This window comes from Equus quagga, chromosome 9 (genome assembly GCF_021613505.1).
Source record: "Equus quagga isolate Etosha38 chromosome 9, UCLA_HA_Equagga_1.0, whole genome shotgun sequence".
Taxonomy (NCBI): domain Eukaryota; kingdom Metazoa; phylum Chordata; class Mammalia; order Perissodactyla; family Equidae; genus Equus; species Equus quagga.
In genome coordinates, this window is record NC_060275.1 from 64,232,472 (window position 1) to 64,251,555 (window position 19,084).

The following is a 19,084-nucleotide window of genomic DNA, read 5'->3' on the forward strand; positions in this document are numbered from 1 at the left end:
TGCTGTCAGGTGCCAGGACCTTGCTACCTGGCACTGTACACAGGGCTGCTTCACTTCATGGCAGCAGGTTTTGTCAGGACCAGCATATGAGAGATGAGAGAAGTGCACGACAAGACACACAAGGAAGGAACCATATTCTTTTTAAGGCTTAATCTTACAAGTGACATTTCATCATTGATCATGTATTCTATTTGTTGTGAGTAGATCGCTAAGTCCAGGGCCCACTTGAGGGGAAAGGATAACACAAGGGCATAAACAGCAACAGATGAGGTTCACTAGTAGGCATATTAGCTCTCATCTAGCATACTCTCCTTCCTGAAACAAGCAGGAAACTTCAGTCAAAATATATTTTAAAAAAATGTCAAGACACTGAATAATGTGCAATGAAGGACAGAGATCCCTGCGAGACATAATCAGGTGACATAAGCCCCACAGCCCACTGAGCTCACTGTCTCGAGCAGCTCTGCAGCCTGTGGCACAGGGAAGTGGAACCGTGGGGGAGTCCACTGAAAGCATGAGCTGGGGAGATGGAAATGGCATTCTGGAGAGACCAAGTTGGCTATAATTTTCAGGATAAAATCCAAAATAGTAGTAGTCTACAGAGAAAGAAACCTGAAAGTCTGTAAAAGATCACCCTGAAGTTTTCAGCAGAGCACTGTTCTGCACATGCATGGGAGGAAGCTGCCATGGGCTCAAAAAAGTGCCATCCAGGATTAGAGGGAACAGGGTCAGGTGCTCCCAGAGGGCTGGGAACCGTGCCTGTACCTAACAATTAGAACCAAATACCTCATAATTCAGAAAACTATGGGTAGAGTGTTCAGAAGAGATCTGCCTCAGGAGAAACACTGTTCCAGTCTTGCCCATGAGTCTTAAAGAAAGATCTTAAAGCAATAAAGTGATCCCAAGTAACTAAACTGTGGATTGAAACAGTGCTTGGATACATTTATAAGAATGCAACAGAACAAAACTAAAAAGTAAAATTAACAGTGTCTGGCATCCAATTAAGGATGACCAAGCAGGAAAATTCAACAGACAACAAGCAGAGAAATCAATCAATAATAAACAACCTAAAATAGAAGTTAGAAGGTAAGAAATCAGCTACAGTTAGAAGGGAAGAAATCAAAAACAGTTGTATTAATTATTTCTCATATGTTCAAAACATTAAGTAGAGATATGAAGGGTATAAAGAACCCAAATGAAACTTCTGAAAATAAAACATTACATGAGATTGTGTTAACGACAGACTAGACATTGCAGTTGAGAAAGATGACTGAACTTGAAGATGCAGCAATAGAAAATATCCAAAATGAGACTCAGAAAGAAAACAGAATTTAAAATGGACAGAGCACTAGTGAGTTGGGGGGCCTGTGAAAACAGTGATCAATACATGTAATTAAGGTATCCAAGAAAGAAAATTTAGTGTAGCCTTCCATAAATATTTGAGGTTATATGGTCAATTATTTTCAAAGTTTAAAAAAGCACTATAAAGCCACAAATCCAAGAAGCTCAATAATCCTCAATAACAAGGAACATCAAGAAAGCTACATCAAAGTTTACCAAATAAAATTCCTCAAAATCTATGTTAAGGAGGAAATCATGAAAGCAATCTTAGGGAAAATAACATTATGTACAGAGAAACAAAGGTAAAGATACAACAGAGTTCTCATTGGAAACAATGCAATAGAGAGGACAAAAGTGGAACAACATCATTATATTACTAAAATTAAAAAAAATAGTCTGTATAGGGGCTGGCCGGGTGGCGCAGCAGTTAAGTTCACACATTCAGCTTATCAGCGGCCCGGGGTTCACTGGTTCCGATCCTGGGTGCGGATATGGCACCGCTTGGCAAAAGCCATGCTGTGGTAGGCATCCCACGTATAAAGCAGAGGAAGACGGGCATGGATGTTAGCTCAGGGCCAGTCTTCCTTGGCAAAAAGAGGAGGATTGGCAGTAGTTAGCTCAGGGCTGATCTTCCTCAAAAATAAAAAAAGAAAAAAAAGTCAGTATAGAAGAGTGCTAGCTGTGCACATGATTCAGAGCAACGCTATTTCAGTGACGTGAATGTGTCCACCCTACTGTTCGACACGTAGTCCAGTTTAAAACATTCAGGTGTAAAAGATGCTCCTAAGAGTGCTGGTTTCCTGGGTGACTCCAAAGAGGGTTAATTCATTGAAGTCCAGCTTCAGGTCTTTCATAGATGCCCTCTGTCAGGCTGAGGAAGGTCCCTCAATTCCTAGTTTGCTGAGACATTGAATCAGGAATAGATAATGAATTATGTCAAAAGTTTTTTGTGCATCAGTTGAAATAATCATGCTGTTTTTCTCTTTTAGTGTTCTAATATTTGGTCTCGTCTTCTGAAAATTAAAAACTAAACTTCTTAAGTTTCCACTTTAGTTTTCTGTATCAGCAGTGCAGTGTATGGTACTGCTGGCCCCAATAAGACAGCCTGCTGGGCTGGGGCAGTCCCTGTGACACAGGTCTGGAAGTCCTAGATGCCTGAGACAAGTGCTGCTGTGGCTGATGTCACATGCATGTGCCACACTGATTAGGCTCCCAGTCTTCCTGGTATCAAACTATTGGTTTGGACAGTATAGGGACAGTCTGGGCCAAAGGTGGTGGATTCTGGGCCTACTCTGGGCTGCCATCGTCTATCTGGTTCCAAAATGGCCACTAATTCCCCTGAAGCAGCTCTCCCAGCATCTCAGAATCCATTCTGGGCCTGAGCAGGGCTCCAAGGAACAGGAATCCGCTGGGAATCGTGATTGCCAGGCAGGACCCAGCGAGAAAGGACACCGGGGCCTTACTTCCGCTGAGGGTAAACACAATTCAAACCTTCTCATAAAAAGCTTTGGGGAACCCCTGGCCCCAGGATAATTCCTGGTGGGGTCGGGCAGGCCACATCCAACAGGCCTAGAGGGATGACAGAGAGAACTATTCATTGTGAACTGCACATGCTTGGGCCAGCGAGACTCAGCACCCAGGATCCATGGATGTTTCAAGGATCCTGGCCATGAAGGGACAGGCCAAGAAGGAAAAAGGGACTCAAAAGGGACACCAAACACTTCCAAGGTCCAGCTCTTTCCAGAAAATAGAAGTCTGTTCCCCTGAAGCAAGATTTACAGGAATTCCTGTACTTGCCATCCTGGGCAGTTCCCAGGAACAGCTCATGAGAAACACCTGGGAGACCTCCCTCCCACAGAGGGCTGTGTATCTTCTTGGTGTGGGGCCATAAAGGGTCTGGCTGAAACTACCTTCTGGGGTCCCCATCAGGACTGCAGTGGGGGAACCACCGGCCACAAGAAGATGGCCTGCTGGGCTGGCACAGCCCTGGTTTCAAAGGACTAGAAGACCTCGATGCCTGAAGGCAAGGGCTTTGGAAACCAGGTGCACATGAGAGTACTACGCTGACCATGTATCCTGCTTCCCTGGAATTGGTCCCCAGGGCCAGGGCCCTGAAGGGATAGTCCGGGACACAGATGGGGCATTCTGAAGGACACTGCCAGCTCCAGGGCCACCCTGGCCCCAAAGCAGAGTCACTGATTCCCCTGAAGCCAGATCCTGCAGGATCATAGAAGCATTCCAGACCTGAACAAGGCACCAAGGGATGGCAGACAGCTGGGAATCATGATTGCCAAACAGGCTCCAGAAACAAAAGGACAGCATGGCCTTATGGGATCTCAGGGTAATCACAATTCAAAACTCTTAATCAATGGCACAATGCAGGCAACTTCTCACCACAGTATAATGCCTAGCAGGCTAGCACAGGCCCTAACCAAGAGGCCTGGCAGGCCTGATGACTGAGGACAGGTGCTTGGGTGCAAACTTCCCATGAGTATTGTCGACGAAAATAATCCATAACCAATCTATAAATGAAAATTTGGGTGAGTTTATTCTGAGCTTAAATCTGAGGATTATAACCCGGGGCCTTTCTTCCTGAAGGAAGAAAGGGCATCAAAGAAGTGGGGTGCACAAAGTGGTTATATACCCCCAGAGAGGATGTTTCACATAGGATTGAAATGTCCCTTTTACAATAGTCATAAGACTGCTCTGTGGGCACAGCGATTGATGGAAACAGCAGGTAGGTCTTCTGTCTCAGTGAACGCAGCAGGGTGGCATTCTGTTGTCTCCTGCTGGGTGGTCACAGGTGAGCTGGGTGGTCAAAGGTGAGTGCAGCAATCAGTTCCTAGCCTAAGGAAAGATGCTTATCCCTAGGGAAATGCCAATGTGAGGGGAAGTTGCACCTTTATCTCAAGGGCCTTTGTTCTGGCCATAGGAAATGTCTAAGCAGATATACAATGTGTGCTCAACAGCCACAGTCAGGCCCTTTTGGAAAAAACAAAGGCCGAATTAGGTTTATACCAAATGGCTTCCTAGTATACTCCAATATATCCTATTGCTTGCCATTTTTATTTGTCAGTATCCTGGCCTATCTCAGCATCCATGTTCCATGGGATATTTCTCTGGGTCCTGTCCATGTAGGGACAGATGGGGAGAAAGGTGGGGACTTACAGGGGACTCTCCACCCTGCCAAGGCTAAGCCCATTTGAAGAAAGAAATACCTGTTCCATGTAAACCTGATATGATGGGAACGCAGACTGGAAACTCCAGGCAGTGCTGGAGAGCAGCTCGTGTGAAAGACCCGGTGGACCTCACTCCCACAGAGGCCTGTGTATCTTCCTGACACAAAGCCATAAAAGGTCTGGCAGAAACACCAGTTCCTGCTCTGCATCAAAAGTACATTTGGGGAGAAACGCTGGCCCCAGGAAGATGGCCTGCTGTGCTGAGGTGTCCTCCATTATACAAGATTAGTAGTCCTGAATACACAAAGGCAGATGCTGTGGGAGGCAACTGCATGTACATGTGGGCCACTGACTGTGCACCAAGGTTCCCAGGTATTGGTCCCCTAGTCTGGGCCATGTCGGGGTAGACTGGTCCTTGGGGGGTCCTTTCCAGGGAACATCCTGAACAACCAGGATCCATCTGGCTCCAAAGCAGAAATACTAATTACCCTGAAGCCAGATCTCATGTGATCTCAAAGCCAAATGTCTGAGATTTTGGAAGATAGTCTGGGCCTGATCAGAGCTCCAAAAGTTGGAAAATACCTGACAATAATGATTGCCAGACAGGCCTTAGGGGGGAAAAAACCAGCCGGAGTTCTGGGATCTAAAGTCATCCGCAATTCAAACTTCCTCGTCGATGTTGCATCAATGGTGCAGATGCATGAAACCACTGGCCTCAGGATAATGCCTGGAGGACCTGATGAGAGGGGTGGAGCTCGGCGCTAATTGTGCATGCCCATCCTGGTGTGACTCAGCATCCAGGATCCCTGGGGTCTTTCTCCATGTAGGGACAAACCAGGCAAAGGTAGGGATTTCTGGGGGACACCATGTGCTGCTGAGGTCCAGGCATTTCAGAAACAAAATGGATGTTTCTGAGTCAAATCTCAGGGGAATTCCTTAGCCTGGCCATCCTGGGCAGTTCCCAGGAACAGCTCCTGAGAAACACCTGGGAGACCTCACTCTCACAGAGGCCTTGTGTACCTCCCCATAACAAGGCCATAAAGGGTCAGGCTGAAACTGACTTCCCCATTCTGCATCAGGATTGCAGTGCAGAGAACCACGCCCTCAGAAAGATGGCCTGTGGGCTGAAGATACCCCTTTTTCACAGGTCTACATGTCCTGTATGCCTGAAGGTAGGGACTTTGGGAGCCAACTGTGCAGCACATGCTGCAAAGACTGTGCATACTGGTTCCCTGGTCTCAGTCCCTGGGCCTGCACTGTGTAGGGATAGTCTGGGCCATGGGCAGGGGCTTCTGAGGGACACCAGGGCTGCCAGGCACAAAAGCAGGGCTACTAATTCCCCTGAGGCCACATCTCATGGTGATGAGGATTATTTTAGGCTGGTTATGATGAGGATTTTAGGCTGGTTAATTTTAAAGCTGCACATGAGAAGCAGGCTCCAAGGAGTGGAGTTTGCTTGCCCTTTATTGGGAAACATTTACATTTGTAAGGGAAACCTCTATCTGTAAAGATGCCTCCTCTCTGTGCCAGGAAGAAGGGGGATTGCCTTATTTCTAGAAACTCTTAATCAATGCCAAAGGCAAGAACTTAAGTTGTTTGCTGTCTGGCAACCTCATGTAATTGATCCCCCCACACCCCCCCCCCCGCCCCACCAATCCTCCTTTGTCTTTGGCTGAGGATAATATTTGATAATATTTAAGCGGTGGCTTCTGCCATTTACTCAATCTGGTTTGATTCTTATCTAAAAGTTGTGGGACCACCCAATGGCCGCACCCTACCCTGCACTCATACCATTTTAACTTTTTTACATATTCTTTCCTTTGTCTTGTAAAGAGATGGCTCACATACCTATGCCTTAAATTTAGGTTTACTCTCCACCCATGTTTGCAGCAGCAGCAACATGCTGGCATCAGCTCTGCCTGCCCATGGGTCCTGTCCCCATGCAATTCCATACTATTCTCTAAATAAAAGAGCACTACTGCCAGATCTTAAGTGTCCAAGAAATCTTTCTTTCAACTCCTCGGCTCACCGACCTCGCATCAGTTACTTTTGAAAACTGCAGACAGGGAAGGAGGCTCTGAGGAGTGGAACTTGCTTGCCCTTGGATGAGAAACATTTGCATTTGTGAAGGAAGTCTCCATCTGTGGGGGGGTAGCCCTCTCTGCACCAGGAGGAAGCAGAGTTGACCTTATCTCTAGAAACTCTTAATGGGGAAGGCAAGGACTTCAGTTGTTTACTGTGTGGTAACCTCATGTAACTGACCACCCCCCAACATCCTCCTTTGTCTTTAGCTGAAGGTAATATTTAAAGTGGTGGCTTCTGCCATTTACTTAATCAGGTTTGATTCTTATCTAAAAATTATAGGACCACCCAATAACCAGACCCCACCTGCACTGATACCATTTTAACAACTTTTTATATATTCTTTCCTTTGTCTTGTAAAGAGATAACTCACATACTTACGCCTTAAATTTAGCCCTACTCTCAACCCATTTTGCAGCAGCAGTGATGACAGCAGCTCCTCCTGCCAGTGGGTCTTGTCCCCATGCAGCAGCTCTGACTGCCCATGGGTCCTGTCCCCATGCTATTCCACACTCTTCTCTAAATAAAAGAGCACTACTGCCAGACCTTGAGATCCCAAGAAATGTTTCTTTTGACTCTTTGGCTCGCCGATCCCACATCAATGGGATCTTGTGGCCAGATCCCAGGGGTTCTCAGAAGCCATTCCAGGCCTGAATAGGGCTGTGTGGGTTGAGAGACAGCTGCGAATCATAACTGCCAGGCAGGATCCAGGGGAAAAGGGCAACAGGGGCTTATGTGGTCAGAGTGCAACCACCATGTGAACATTCTCATCAAATGTGTGATTTGTGGAAACACTGGCCCCAGGATAATGTCTGCTTGGCTATGTCAGTCTCTAGCCAACGGGTCTGGAAGACCTGACAACAGGGGCCAGGTGCTTGGGTGCAAACTGTGCATGTGTGGTCAGTGTGACACAGCATTCAGGCTCCCTGGGATCTTTCTCCAAGTCTTGGCCATCTAGAGACAGACCAAGCAAGAGGTAGGGACTTTTGGGGCATACTCTGCAATGAAGAGGTCCAGCCCATTCCAAAATAGAAATGCATATTTCCTAAAGCCAGAACTCATGGGAGCTCCTTCGCCATGCCATCCCTAGCTGTGCCCAGAACAGCTCATTAGTAACTCCCAGGGAACCTCACTCCAACAAAGGCCTGTGTATCTTTCTGGCACAGGACCATAAAGCGTCTCAGGGAAATGAGGTTTTTGGGAGGCTGCTGGCCCCAGGATAATGCCTGGTGGTTAGGGCAGGCCCTATGCAACAGGCATAGAGGGGCTGATGACTGAGGGCAGGAGCTCGGTTGTGAACTGTGCATGTGCTGGCTGGCATGACACAGCATCCAGGCTCCCTGAGATCTATTCCGACCATGTAGGGACAGATTGGAATACAGTTAGGGACTTTTAGGGGACACCATACTGCTGATGTCCAGCCCACTTTGAAAGAGAAATTCCTGCTTTTCTGAAGCCAGAATTCACAAGATTCCTTAGCCCTGTTAACTCGGGCAGTGCTGGGGAACAGCTCATGAGAAACACCTGGGAGACCTTACTCCCACAGAGGCCTGTGTGTACTTTCCTGGCACACAGCCGCTAAAGGGACTGGCTGACATGGCCTTCTCCATTCCACATCAGGCCTGCAGTGTGGGGAACCACTGGCCCCAGAGAGATGGCAATCTGGGCTGGGTTGGCACCCAATTCACAGGCCTAGAAGGTCTGGATGCCTGAAGGCAGGTGCTTTGGGAGCCAACTGCGTGTGCATGTACAACACTCACTATGCCTCCTGGATCCCTGGTGTCAGTTTCTGCATCTGGGCCATCTAGGGATAGTCTGGGCCACAGGAAGGGAGTTCTGGATGGCAACCCAAGCTGCCAGGAACCATTTGGTTCCAAGCAGCGGTACTAATTCCTCCAAAGCCAAAACTCACAGGATCTTGGAGCCATTCTGAGCCTGATCAGGGCTCCAAGGGATAGGAGACAGCTGGAAATCATGATTGCTAGACATGCTCCAGGGAAAAAGGACAGCAGGGCTTTATAGGGTCTGAGGGTAACCACAGTTCAACCTCCTCGTCAGTGGCTCACTGCATGGAAAAAATGCCTGGTGAGCTAGGCAAGGCACTATCCAACAGGCCTAGAGGAGCTGATGACAGGACAGGTGCTCTGGGGCTAACTGCATATGCACATGTCAGCATGACTCAGCATCCAGGCTCCCAGAGATCTTTCTCTGGTCCCGGCAGATCCAGGTAGATCACGTAAGCACAGATCAGGTCAGAGGTAGGGATTTCCGGAGGACATGCCTCACTGTGAAGGTCCAGCCCATTCTTTAAAAAAATGCCTATTTTCCTGGAGTGAGTCTTGTTATCCAGGGCAGTGTTGAGAAAACCTCATGAAAACACCTGATAGACCTCACACCCAGAGAAGCCACGTGTATCTTCCCAACACGGGGCCATAAAGGGCCTGGCTAAAACGATCTTCCCAGCTGTGTATCAGGACTACTGTGTGGGGAAATCAGTGTCCCAGGAAGTTGGCCTGCAGAGCTGGGGCAGCCTCTGTTTTCCAGGCCTGGAAGTCCTTGATGCATGAAGGTAGGTGCTTTGGGATCCACAGGTGCATGTGCACACCACACTGACTATTCGTCCCCGTCACCTAGTGTTGGGCTACAGACCTGGGCCATGTAGGGATACTCTAAGATGCAGGTGGGTGCTTCTGGGGGACACCTGAGCTGCCAGGGGATGTCTCTAAAGCAGAGTTACTAATTCCTCTGAAGGCAGAATTCACAGGAACTTGGAGCCAGATCTTTCCAGATCTCAGAAGCCATTCCAGCCCTGAGCAGGGCTCCAAGGGATGGGAGACAGCTGGGAATCATGATTGCCAGAATGGTCCCGGAGAAAATGGACAGCAGGACATTATCGTGTCTTAGGGTAACCACAATTCAAACATCCTCATCAATAGTGCAATGTAGGCAACAACTCACCGCAGGATAATGTAAATTGTTCCAACAACATTTTTAAATGTACACCTTTCTTTGTTGAATTGGTTTGACATTTGTCAAAATAAATTTTCCATATTTATGCGGCCCTGTTTCTGCATTCTAATCTCAAATTTTATGTGTGTATTCATATATCAATACTATGCTATCTTGATTACTGAACTTTACAGTCTTAAAATTGCTTTTTCCAATTTTATACTTCTTTCAAAATTATTTTAGCCAGTTCACTTGCCTTTCTATTTTTATACATTTTAATTTATTTTTACAACTTTATTGAGATCTAGTTGACATATAACATTTTGTACATGTAAGGTATACAATGTGTTGATTTGATACACTCATATATTGCAAAATGTTTACCACCATAGAATTAGCTAACATGTTTATCATGTCACATAATTACCATTTCTTTTTTGTGGTGATAACATTTAAGGTCTATTATTATAGTACCTTTCAAGTATGTAATACAGTATGATTAACTATAATAAACATGCTGGACATTAGATACCCAGAAGTTATTTATCTTATAACTGGAAATGAGTATTCATTGACGAAACACTTGCCATTTCTCTTACTCCCAGCTCCTGGTAACTAACACTCTACTCTTTCTATGAATTCAACTTTTTTAGATTACACATATAATGATATACAGTATTTACTTTACTCTGTCTGACATATTTCACTGAGCATAATGCCCACAATATTCATCCATGTTGTCATAAATGGAAGAATTTCCTTTCTTCTCATGGCTAAATAAAATTTCACATTTTCTTTATCCATTCATTTGTTGACAGACACCTTGCCTCCCTATCTTGGCTATTGGGAATAATGTTGCAATGGATGTGAGATTGGAGATATGTCTTTGAGATCCTGTTTTCATTTCCTTTGGATATATACTCAGAAGTGAGATTGCAGGATCATGTGGTAATTCTATTTTTATGTTTTTGATAAATCTTCATAGTATTTTCCATAGTGTCTGTACCAATTTACATTCTCACCATTCTCTGTATCCTCACCAACACTTGTTATCTCTTGTCTATTTGATGGTAGGCATTCTAACAGGTGTGAATTGATATCTTACTGTGCTTTTGATTTTTATTTCCCTAGTGATTAGTGATGTCAAGCTCCTTTTCATGTGCCTGTGGGCCATATGGGTGTCCTCTTTAGGAAAATGTCTGTTCATCTTCACACTTAGTCAATTTTTTTTACTATTGAGTTGTATAAATTTTTATTTATTTTGAATATTAACACATTATCAGTTATTTGACTTGCAAATATCTTCTCCCATTCTGTAAATTGCCCTAGAAACAGCTTGTTTATATTTACCCAACATGCTGAGGTTTCAATTGGAATCATTTTCAATATATAGATCAATTTTTGAAATTGGAATATTTACTAGGTTGGTCCCTCCAATCCATGAACACAATTGTCTCCATATTTATTTGGATTTCATTAACATCTTTCATTAATGTGTTCAATTTTCAACACACAGGTCCTGCACATATTTTGTTAGGTTTATGCTGAAGAATTTTATCCTTTGAAGCTCCCATAAATTGCATGAATTTATAAATATGCATAAATATTCATACATGTATACAATTGCTTTCAAATGTTACACTACTAATATTTAGAAATATGATTGATTTTCACATGTTTGCCTTTTTACCCCAAGCTTTACTGAGGTATAATTGGCACACAAAAATTCTACATATTTAGGTGGTACACTATTATGGTTCTGTTGTTTTGCTGGGAAAGATTGCCCTGAGCTAACATCTGTTGGCAAACTTCCTCCTTTTTTCCCTCCCCAAAGTCCCAGTGCATAGTGGTGGGTCCGTCTAGTTCTGTGAGAGCCACCGCCACAGCATGGCTACTGATAGATGAGTGGTGTGGTTCCACAACTGGAAATGAAGTGGGGCTGCCAAAGCAGAGCATGTCACACTTTGGCCACTAGGTTATCAGGGCTGACTCTACAATGTTATGTTTTGATATATGTATGCAGTGTGAAATTATCACCAAAATCTAGCTAATTAACATATCCATCACCTCACAGTTACTCTTTTCTTTGTGCTGGGAACACTTGAGACCTTCTCCTAGCAAATTTCAAGTTTAAAATACATTATTATGAACCACTGTCAACATGCTTTGCTTTAGTAATGTCCACTTTTTACTTCCTGGTATTGGTAACTTGTGTTTTCTCTCTTTTTTTCTTCATCAACTTTGCTATGGGCTATTAACATTGTTAAATATTTAAAGAACCAATCTTTAGATCTGCTTCTGCTATGCATCTGCTTTGTTTTATTAATTTTTCCTTTTATTTATCTATGTACTCTCTTCTATGTTTTGGAGTTACTTTGCTCTTCTTATATCTTCTTGGGATGTCACTTGGATCATTCCTTTTCAAACATTTTTCTCCTTCAACATATACTTTTAAAGCTGTAAATCTTTCTCTGCACTATTTTAGCAGCATCCCATAAATTTGGGTACAGTTATATTTAATTATAATTTAGTTTAAAATACTTTATCAATTTTATTTCTTATTCCTTTGGCCCAATTCTTATTCTTAAAGTGTGCTACATAATTTCTATATTTTTGGGAAAGTTTTAGTTATACCTCATTTTGGACTTTTGGTTTGTTACCATGTATTTAGGATAACATAGCTTGCATGATTCAGATGCTTTGGAATTTGTTGAGTATTTGCATATTGTTCTGGCTAAATATTGAGTTTATAATTGTTCTATGTGTAGTTGATAAAAAACGCGCTATGTGCTGTGCTAGAAATATCAATTATTTTAACTTTTTAACAGAGCAGTTTAATCACAATCTTTATGAAGTTTATATTTGCTTGTTCAATCTGTTACTGAGAGAAGAGTGTAAATATCTCCACCTATGTTTATGGATTTGACATTTTTCTTTTAATTTTGCCAATTTCATTCATTTTACATTTTGAATTATGCAATTAAAGGAGTAGGAATTGACAATTACTATATCCTCATATTAAATTACATCCTCTTTTCAACCTAAAGTGGCCCTTTTCATCTCTAGTAATACTTTATCTGATAATAGAGTCACATGAGTTTTCTCTCTGATATTATTTTTAATTCTCTTACCTTCGCATCAACCTTGGTTTTATATATAAATCGGGTTTCTTGTAAAAAGTACATGCTTGATCTTGTGTTTCTGGACACTCCAATAATCTTTGATTTTAACTGAAGAGTTTATTTCATTTATAAGTAGTCTAATTACTGACAGAGTTGCATCAGTATTTTCTACCATTCTGTGATTTGTTTTCTATTTGTGCTATTTTTGTTCTTGCGTGGTTTACTGACTTCTCTTGAAGTAATATATTTGCTTTTTTATTATTTCCTTTTCCTGCTTTTAGTTTGCTGTTGTTGTTATACCATTGAGTATCTTTTTTGTAGTTAGCCTAGAAATTTCAACAGTCAATTTTAAATTAGCACTTTTATTATATACCAATTGATGTAAAATATCACTATAACTAAGCTTCATTTTCAATTTCCTTATTTTTTATATGGTAGCATATATTTTACTTTTACATGTGTCTTAATCAGAATTCATCCAGGGCATTTCAATGTGCCGCAGCTTCCTGGGTGGGAATTTCTGACTTGACCTCAATTTCCATCTGTGCTGTTCCAACTTACTGTAACTGTCATCAAAAACTAGTTCCCCAAATATCACCAGAGCAACTTGTTGATAAGACAAAACTTTGTTGTTCATTGCTTACCACAGCAACAGAGTACTCCACCTTGCCAAGCTTTGGCAGAATCTTCTTGGTTAACGTGAGGTTTCTAATTTTGACTTTAGGTGAATCTTTCAAAGCTGGGCTGGGGGCCTTGATCAGGATTGAGTAAAGATCACCATGCAACTGTCCCAGAGTGGCAGAAATAGCAAGGTGAAGATTTTGAAGAAACAGAGTGAAAGAATATTAGGGATAAACAGTGTGAATGTTTCCAATTGAAGAATTGATAGATCTTTTGGGAAATTTCCATAATGTAATATAACCAGTGGTCTGGACAGGAGACTCCTGGAAGAATAAAGTCATAGTACTGAAATCAGAAGAATAACAAAACCGTGCTAATGAAGACAGTCAGAGGTGCTTTCAGTTTTTCATGTCCACACTGAGTGTGGGGATTGACAGTTTAGATTCTCATTCCTAAGCCACTTGATTTTATTTTGCCAATAATTTCTAACAAATTTACTTCAGAACAGTACACTTTTATGTTCAAAAACAAGAAATTGTGCATTATGATTATGTATAATAAACATTAGTTGGCATAAATTAACATCTTGTTTTCACTGCACTTCTTTTGTCTCTGTTTTTGATGCATTTCTGTGTTTTCTTCACTTTATATACTTATTTTAAAACTATTAATTGAAGTTGAAATTGTTACATATTTTAAAACAAATTTGGTTACTCAAAATTGTAGTTCTAAATAAAGAGTATTTATATTTTATATTTTCCTCATATGCATATAATAGCATTTCAGCGACTATTACATTATACTAGAAGAACAGATCATTGCCTCTTTTGACTCCATGGACCTAATATGCAATTCAACATAGATGAATCTCAAATCCATTTTGCTAAAAAGAGTGCCAGACTCAAAAGTCTATGTACCATATAATTCCATTTCGATAACATTTTGTAAAAGGCAAACTATACGGAGAAATATTTATTGGGTAAATTATTTGATGTTTTCTTTGTGGGAGGTTTTAAAAGAAACAAAGGAAAAGAAAGCAGAAAATAATGAATAGAAGAACAGCTGTAGACTTGATTCTAAAATTTGATCCTATTCAAAATGATTTTAAAATTTATGCAATAAGACAAAATTCTAAGTTTGTAAAAGTAGAATCAAGACTGAGAGTTCACACTACCTAATTTCAATATTTATTGTAAAAGGACAGAAATAAAGTGTGGGATTAGGCAATTGATGAGCAGATAGATAAATGAAACAGAATAGAGAGTCAAGAAATAGACTCACACAAATAAGTTTAATAGATATTTTTACAAAGTTACACAGAGGTAATTCATTGGAAAGAGTTGCTAAAAATTGGACATCCATATGCAAACAAACAACAAAAGGAACCCAGAGACATACCTCATATTCTATTGAAAAATGAATGCAGATTAGATCATAAACCTAAATGTAAAGCATAACATAATTCTGCTTAAAAAATAGGATCTTTGTGACTTTGGGTTTGTAGAGTCTTAAAAATGTCATTAGGGCTGGCCCAGTGGCGCAGTGGTTAAGTTTGAAAGTTCTGCTTCTTGGTAGCCCGGGGTTTGCTGGTTCAGATCCCAGGTGCAGACATGGCATCACTTGGCAAAAAACATGCTGTGGTAGGCATCCCACGTATAAAGTGGAGGAAGACGGGCATGGATGTTAGCTCAGGGCCAGTCTTCCACAGCAAAAAGAAAAGTCATTAAATCATAATCCATATCAGAAAATTTTGCTAAATTGAACTTCATTAAAGTTAGCAATGTTTGCTCTGCAAAACAGTATGTGAAAATCAAGCTATGGATTAAGGAGATATATTTGAAAATCATAGATCTTACAAATGACTTTTAATCATAATATTTGAAGATCTCTCAAAACTCAGTAATAACATTTTAATTAAAAATGAGCAAAATATTTGAACAGACATTTCACAAAGCATACAGAAATATAACAAATAAACACAGGAAAAGATGAACTATATCATTAGGCATTAGGAAAATAAGTTAAAACTAAATGAGATATTAATACACGCATAGTCAATTAATAAAACAGAAAAATAAAAAACTTATACCAAATGCTGAGAAGAATGTGGAGACACTCAACTGACATACTTTGCTGGTCAGAAACAAAGTGTTACTCTTTGGAAAGCAGTTAGTCCATTTCTTAGAAAGTTGAGTATGCACTTCAAAGTTTCAACAATTTTACTCCTACATTTTTTCCCAAAAGAAATGAAAATTTACATTTACTTAAAAACCTGTGCATGAATGGTTATATCAGCTATGTTTATAAATACTAAAAACTGGAAACAACTGGTGAATGAATAAATAAACATAGCAGTAACACGTTCAACGAAAAATTTTCAGCAATAATAAGGAACAAAGTGTTGATATATGATTCAGTCTGAGTATATCTCCAATCCATTTTGCTAAGGGAAAGTGCCAGACTCAAAAGCTACATACCCTTTAATTCAGTTTGGATAACATTGTGTGAAAGGTCAACTCTAAGGAGAGATAGCAAGTCAGAATTGGCCACGGGCTGCAGTTAGAGGAGATACTGTGTATAATCGGTATCAGGAGGGAATTTGCAGTGGGGGTATACAACCATTTTATGTCTGGATGGTGAAGATGGCTACACGGCTCCACACATTTGTCAAAACTCACAGGACTGTACACCGAACAAAATTAATTGCACTATAGATTAATTAGAAAATAAATACATAAGAACTGTAAAAATATTATTACTATGAAGGTAAAATAAAACAACATAAAACACTAAACATTTAGAAAGTGTAATCAATGAATTATTCAGGAACATGTAATTTTAAAGAATTAGTGAAATCATGGATGTAAATTCACATACTAATACATTTATAAATTCAGAAAAAATGGATCATTTTCTATGAAAATAACAATTTTCAAAATTTAAAATTTTATGCGAAAAATGAATAAATCAACTATTCTAAAGGAAATGGAAAATTTCATTAAAATTTCAAACATAGCCTCCATGCCCAGGCATCACCTATCAAATATTTGGGGAATACAGTTATTTATTGTTAAAGAGTAAGAAATGTATAGAACTTGGAAAATTATCCTAGGAATCTGAAATAGCTTTTTTAAAAAAGAAGGTAAGAATGGCAGCAAAAATGACACCATTTGATACCCTTTCATACATAGTAAGTACAATTATTCTAAATATGATGCTAGCAACAATAATCTAGAATCTAACAACACACATAAAAAGTACATGGACTCCAGAAATATAAATTAATATAAGAACACTATTTTTTTATTACAGATATTAAGATAGTATAAAATTGTGGAAAACATTCTATATTCTCTAATCAAACTGCCTGGAACCAATAATTGGTTCAGACACTTTCAGCTGTGTGAACTTGGGCAAGTTCTTGAGTTCTAACTCAGTTTTCTTGTCTGTGAAACCCAAAGGAAATAAACAGAACCAACATCATAGTGTTACTGTGAGTATTGAGTTACCACAAATATAGATGTATAAAGTATTTAGACCACAGTCTGATGTAAAGCAGATATTACACACTTATTTGTTTTTATTCTTGCTATTACAGCATTTCAAAAGTGAAACATGGTGATTTAAATAGATGCCAAAAAGAGGTGTTGATGAAAATTGGCTCAATTTCCTGAATGATTTATAGAGTAACAACATTAACTCCTGTCCTCTGTAACTGATTTGCTTGTTTTATCTTCTCATTCCTGAGTACGTAAATTAGATACTGAAAACAGATGTGGGTCCCCTTCCAACAAATGCACAGTAATGTTAGTGTAGGGCTACAGGTTCAGTATAAGGTATTTAAGTGAGTTGGAAGATAAATGTGATGAGAATGAATGGATCACCATGGAAGGTTGTAGTTACACAATTTGGAATATGTCCTATGAATAGATTTTTATTTTTTCCAGGAACATTTGCATTTCTTTCTAAATCCAGAGCAGAAAAGATTTCATTCTGTCATTCAACAGTTTTTTTCAATGTTATTTGTCTGTCATAAAGTGTTTGGATCTCCTGGCCTTTGGTTAGCAGAGACCATTCGCAGAGACCAGGTGTTCTACTTTTGCAGAGGATTTATCTTCCCAAACAGTCTCCAAACAGCAGCTTTGATCTCCTTGTTTCTAAGACTGTATATGATGGGATTCAGGAAGGGAGGCAAAACTGTGTATGCCATACCAATCATCACATCTTGAATGTAAGAAGTCTTGGCAATTGGCCCTAAGGCAGCAAAGAGCCCTGTGGTGAGGAAGAGGATGATGACAGTCAGCTCGTCTCTCTGCTGAAGGGATTCTGAGCACTGTTGAGAAGATCTGGATATAGGAGGTGGTTATAAGAACAAAGCATATCAGCACCAAGCTGGAGCTCAGAGCTAGGATCACAAACTCAACAAAGAAAACATCACAGGAAACCAGGGCCAACATGTGAGGGATATCACAGAAGAACTGGTGGATCATGTTGGATCTTGAAATGGGCTCCCAAAACATGTTCCCAGTGTGGACTGCTGCATAAGAAAAACAACTTAGCCAGGCAATGACTGCCGTCTGGTGGCATTTTCCTGATGTCATAGTGGCTCCATATTGGAGGGGGTGGCAAATGGCAACATAGCGGTCATAGGACATGACAGTGAGAAAGGCCAGTTCAGCAGATGCAAAAGCAAAGAAAAAGTAGACTTGAGCCACACAGCCAAGATAAGAGATGGAGCTGCTGTGGGTCAGAAAGCTGTGGACTGACTTAGGCATGGTGACTGAGATGTAGCACAAATCCAAAAAGGAGAGGTTCCTTAGGAAGAAGTACATGGGCGTGTGAAGATACTGATCAAGAGTAATGAGCATGATGATGAGAATGTTCCCCACCAGAGCTGCCAGATAAATCAGCAGAAACAGTCCAGCAAGTAGCATCTGTAGCTCCCAGACATCAGAAAACCCCATGAGCAGGAATTCTGTCATTTCTGTGAGATTGTCCATTGGGTAGGTAAATCTATGTCCTGATTGTTAGGGAAAAAATACACAAAGATTAAAAATGAGGCAAATAAAAATGAACACAATGTTGTATTAATACAATGTTATAAAAATAGTATTCCTCTAACTGAAGTAGTCAATATCTTCTACATTGCTTAAGCAAATGGAGTGATGGTAGATGAGTTTTTCACATAAGAATATTCTGAGTGAGGTATGCCTAAGACTTTAATAGTTAAGTAAGTAAATTCCCAGAGCTTTTGATTAGAATTTCATATTTACTGTGAAGTACTCCTCAAAACATGAGATCAAGACTTTTTCATCAAATAGGGTACTTGTTATAGATATAGATTTTCAGGTCCCAAGGAAAAGCTACTAAACAAGAATTTGTGAGATAAAAGCAACAATTTTCCTTCTATACAAGTTTCTGGGTATATATATATATATACATTTATATATATATATTTATTTATATTAATGTTATGATAGATTACAACCTTGTGAGATTTCAGTTGTACATTTTTGTTAGTCATGTTGTGGGTACACCACTTCCCCCTTTGTGCCCTCCCCCCACCCCCCCTTTTCCCTGGTAACCACCGATCAGATCTCCTTATCAATATACTAATTTCCACCTATGAGTGGAGTCATATAGAGTTCGTCTTTCTCTGACTGGCTTATTTCGCTTAACATAATACCCTCGAGGTCCATCCATGTTGCTGTGAATGGGCCAATTTTGTCTTTTTTATAGCTGAGTAGTATTCCATTGTGTATATATACCACATCTTCTTTATCCAATCAT

The 19,084-nt window shown here is 40.6% G+C and overlaps 1 protein-coding gene across 1 annotated transcript; it reads right to left on the reverse strand.

The window, feature by feature from the left end:
- Nucleotides 1-17,387: 17,387 nt before the first annotated feature.
- Nucleotides 17,388-18,294, reverse strand: LOC124244526 (olfactory receptor 14I1-like). Its single transcript, XM_046671152.1, is given in 2 exon segments — nucleotides 17,388-17,598; nucleotides 17,600-18,294. Coding segments are annotated over 2 exon segments (906 nt in total).
- Nucleotides 18,295-19,084: the final 790 nt, after the last annotated feature.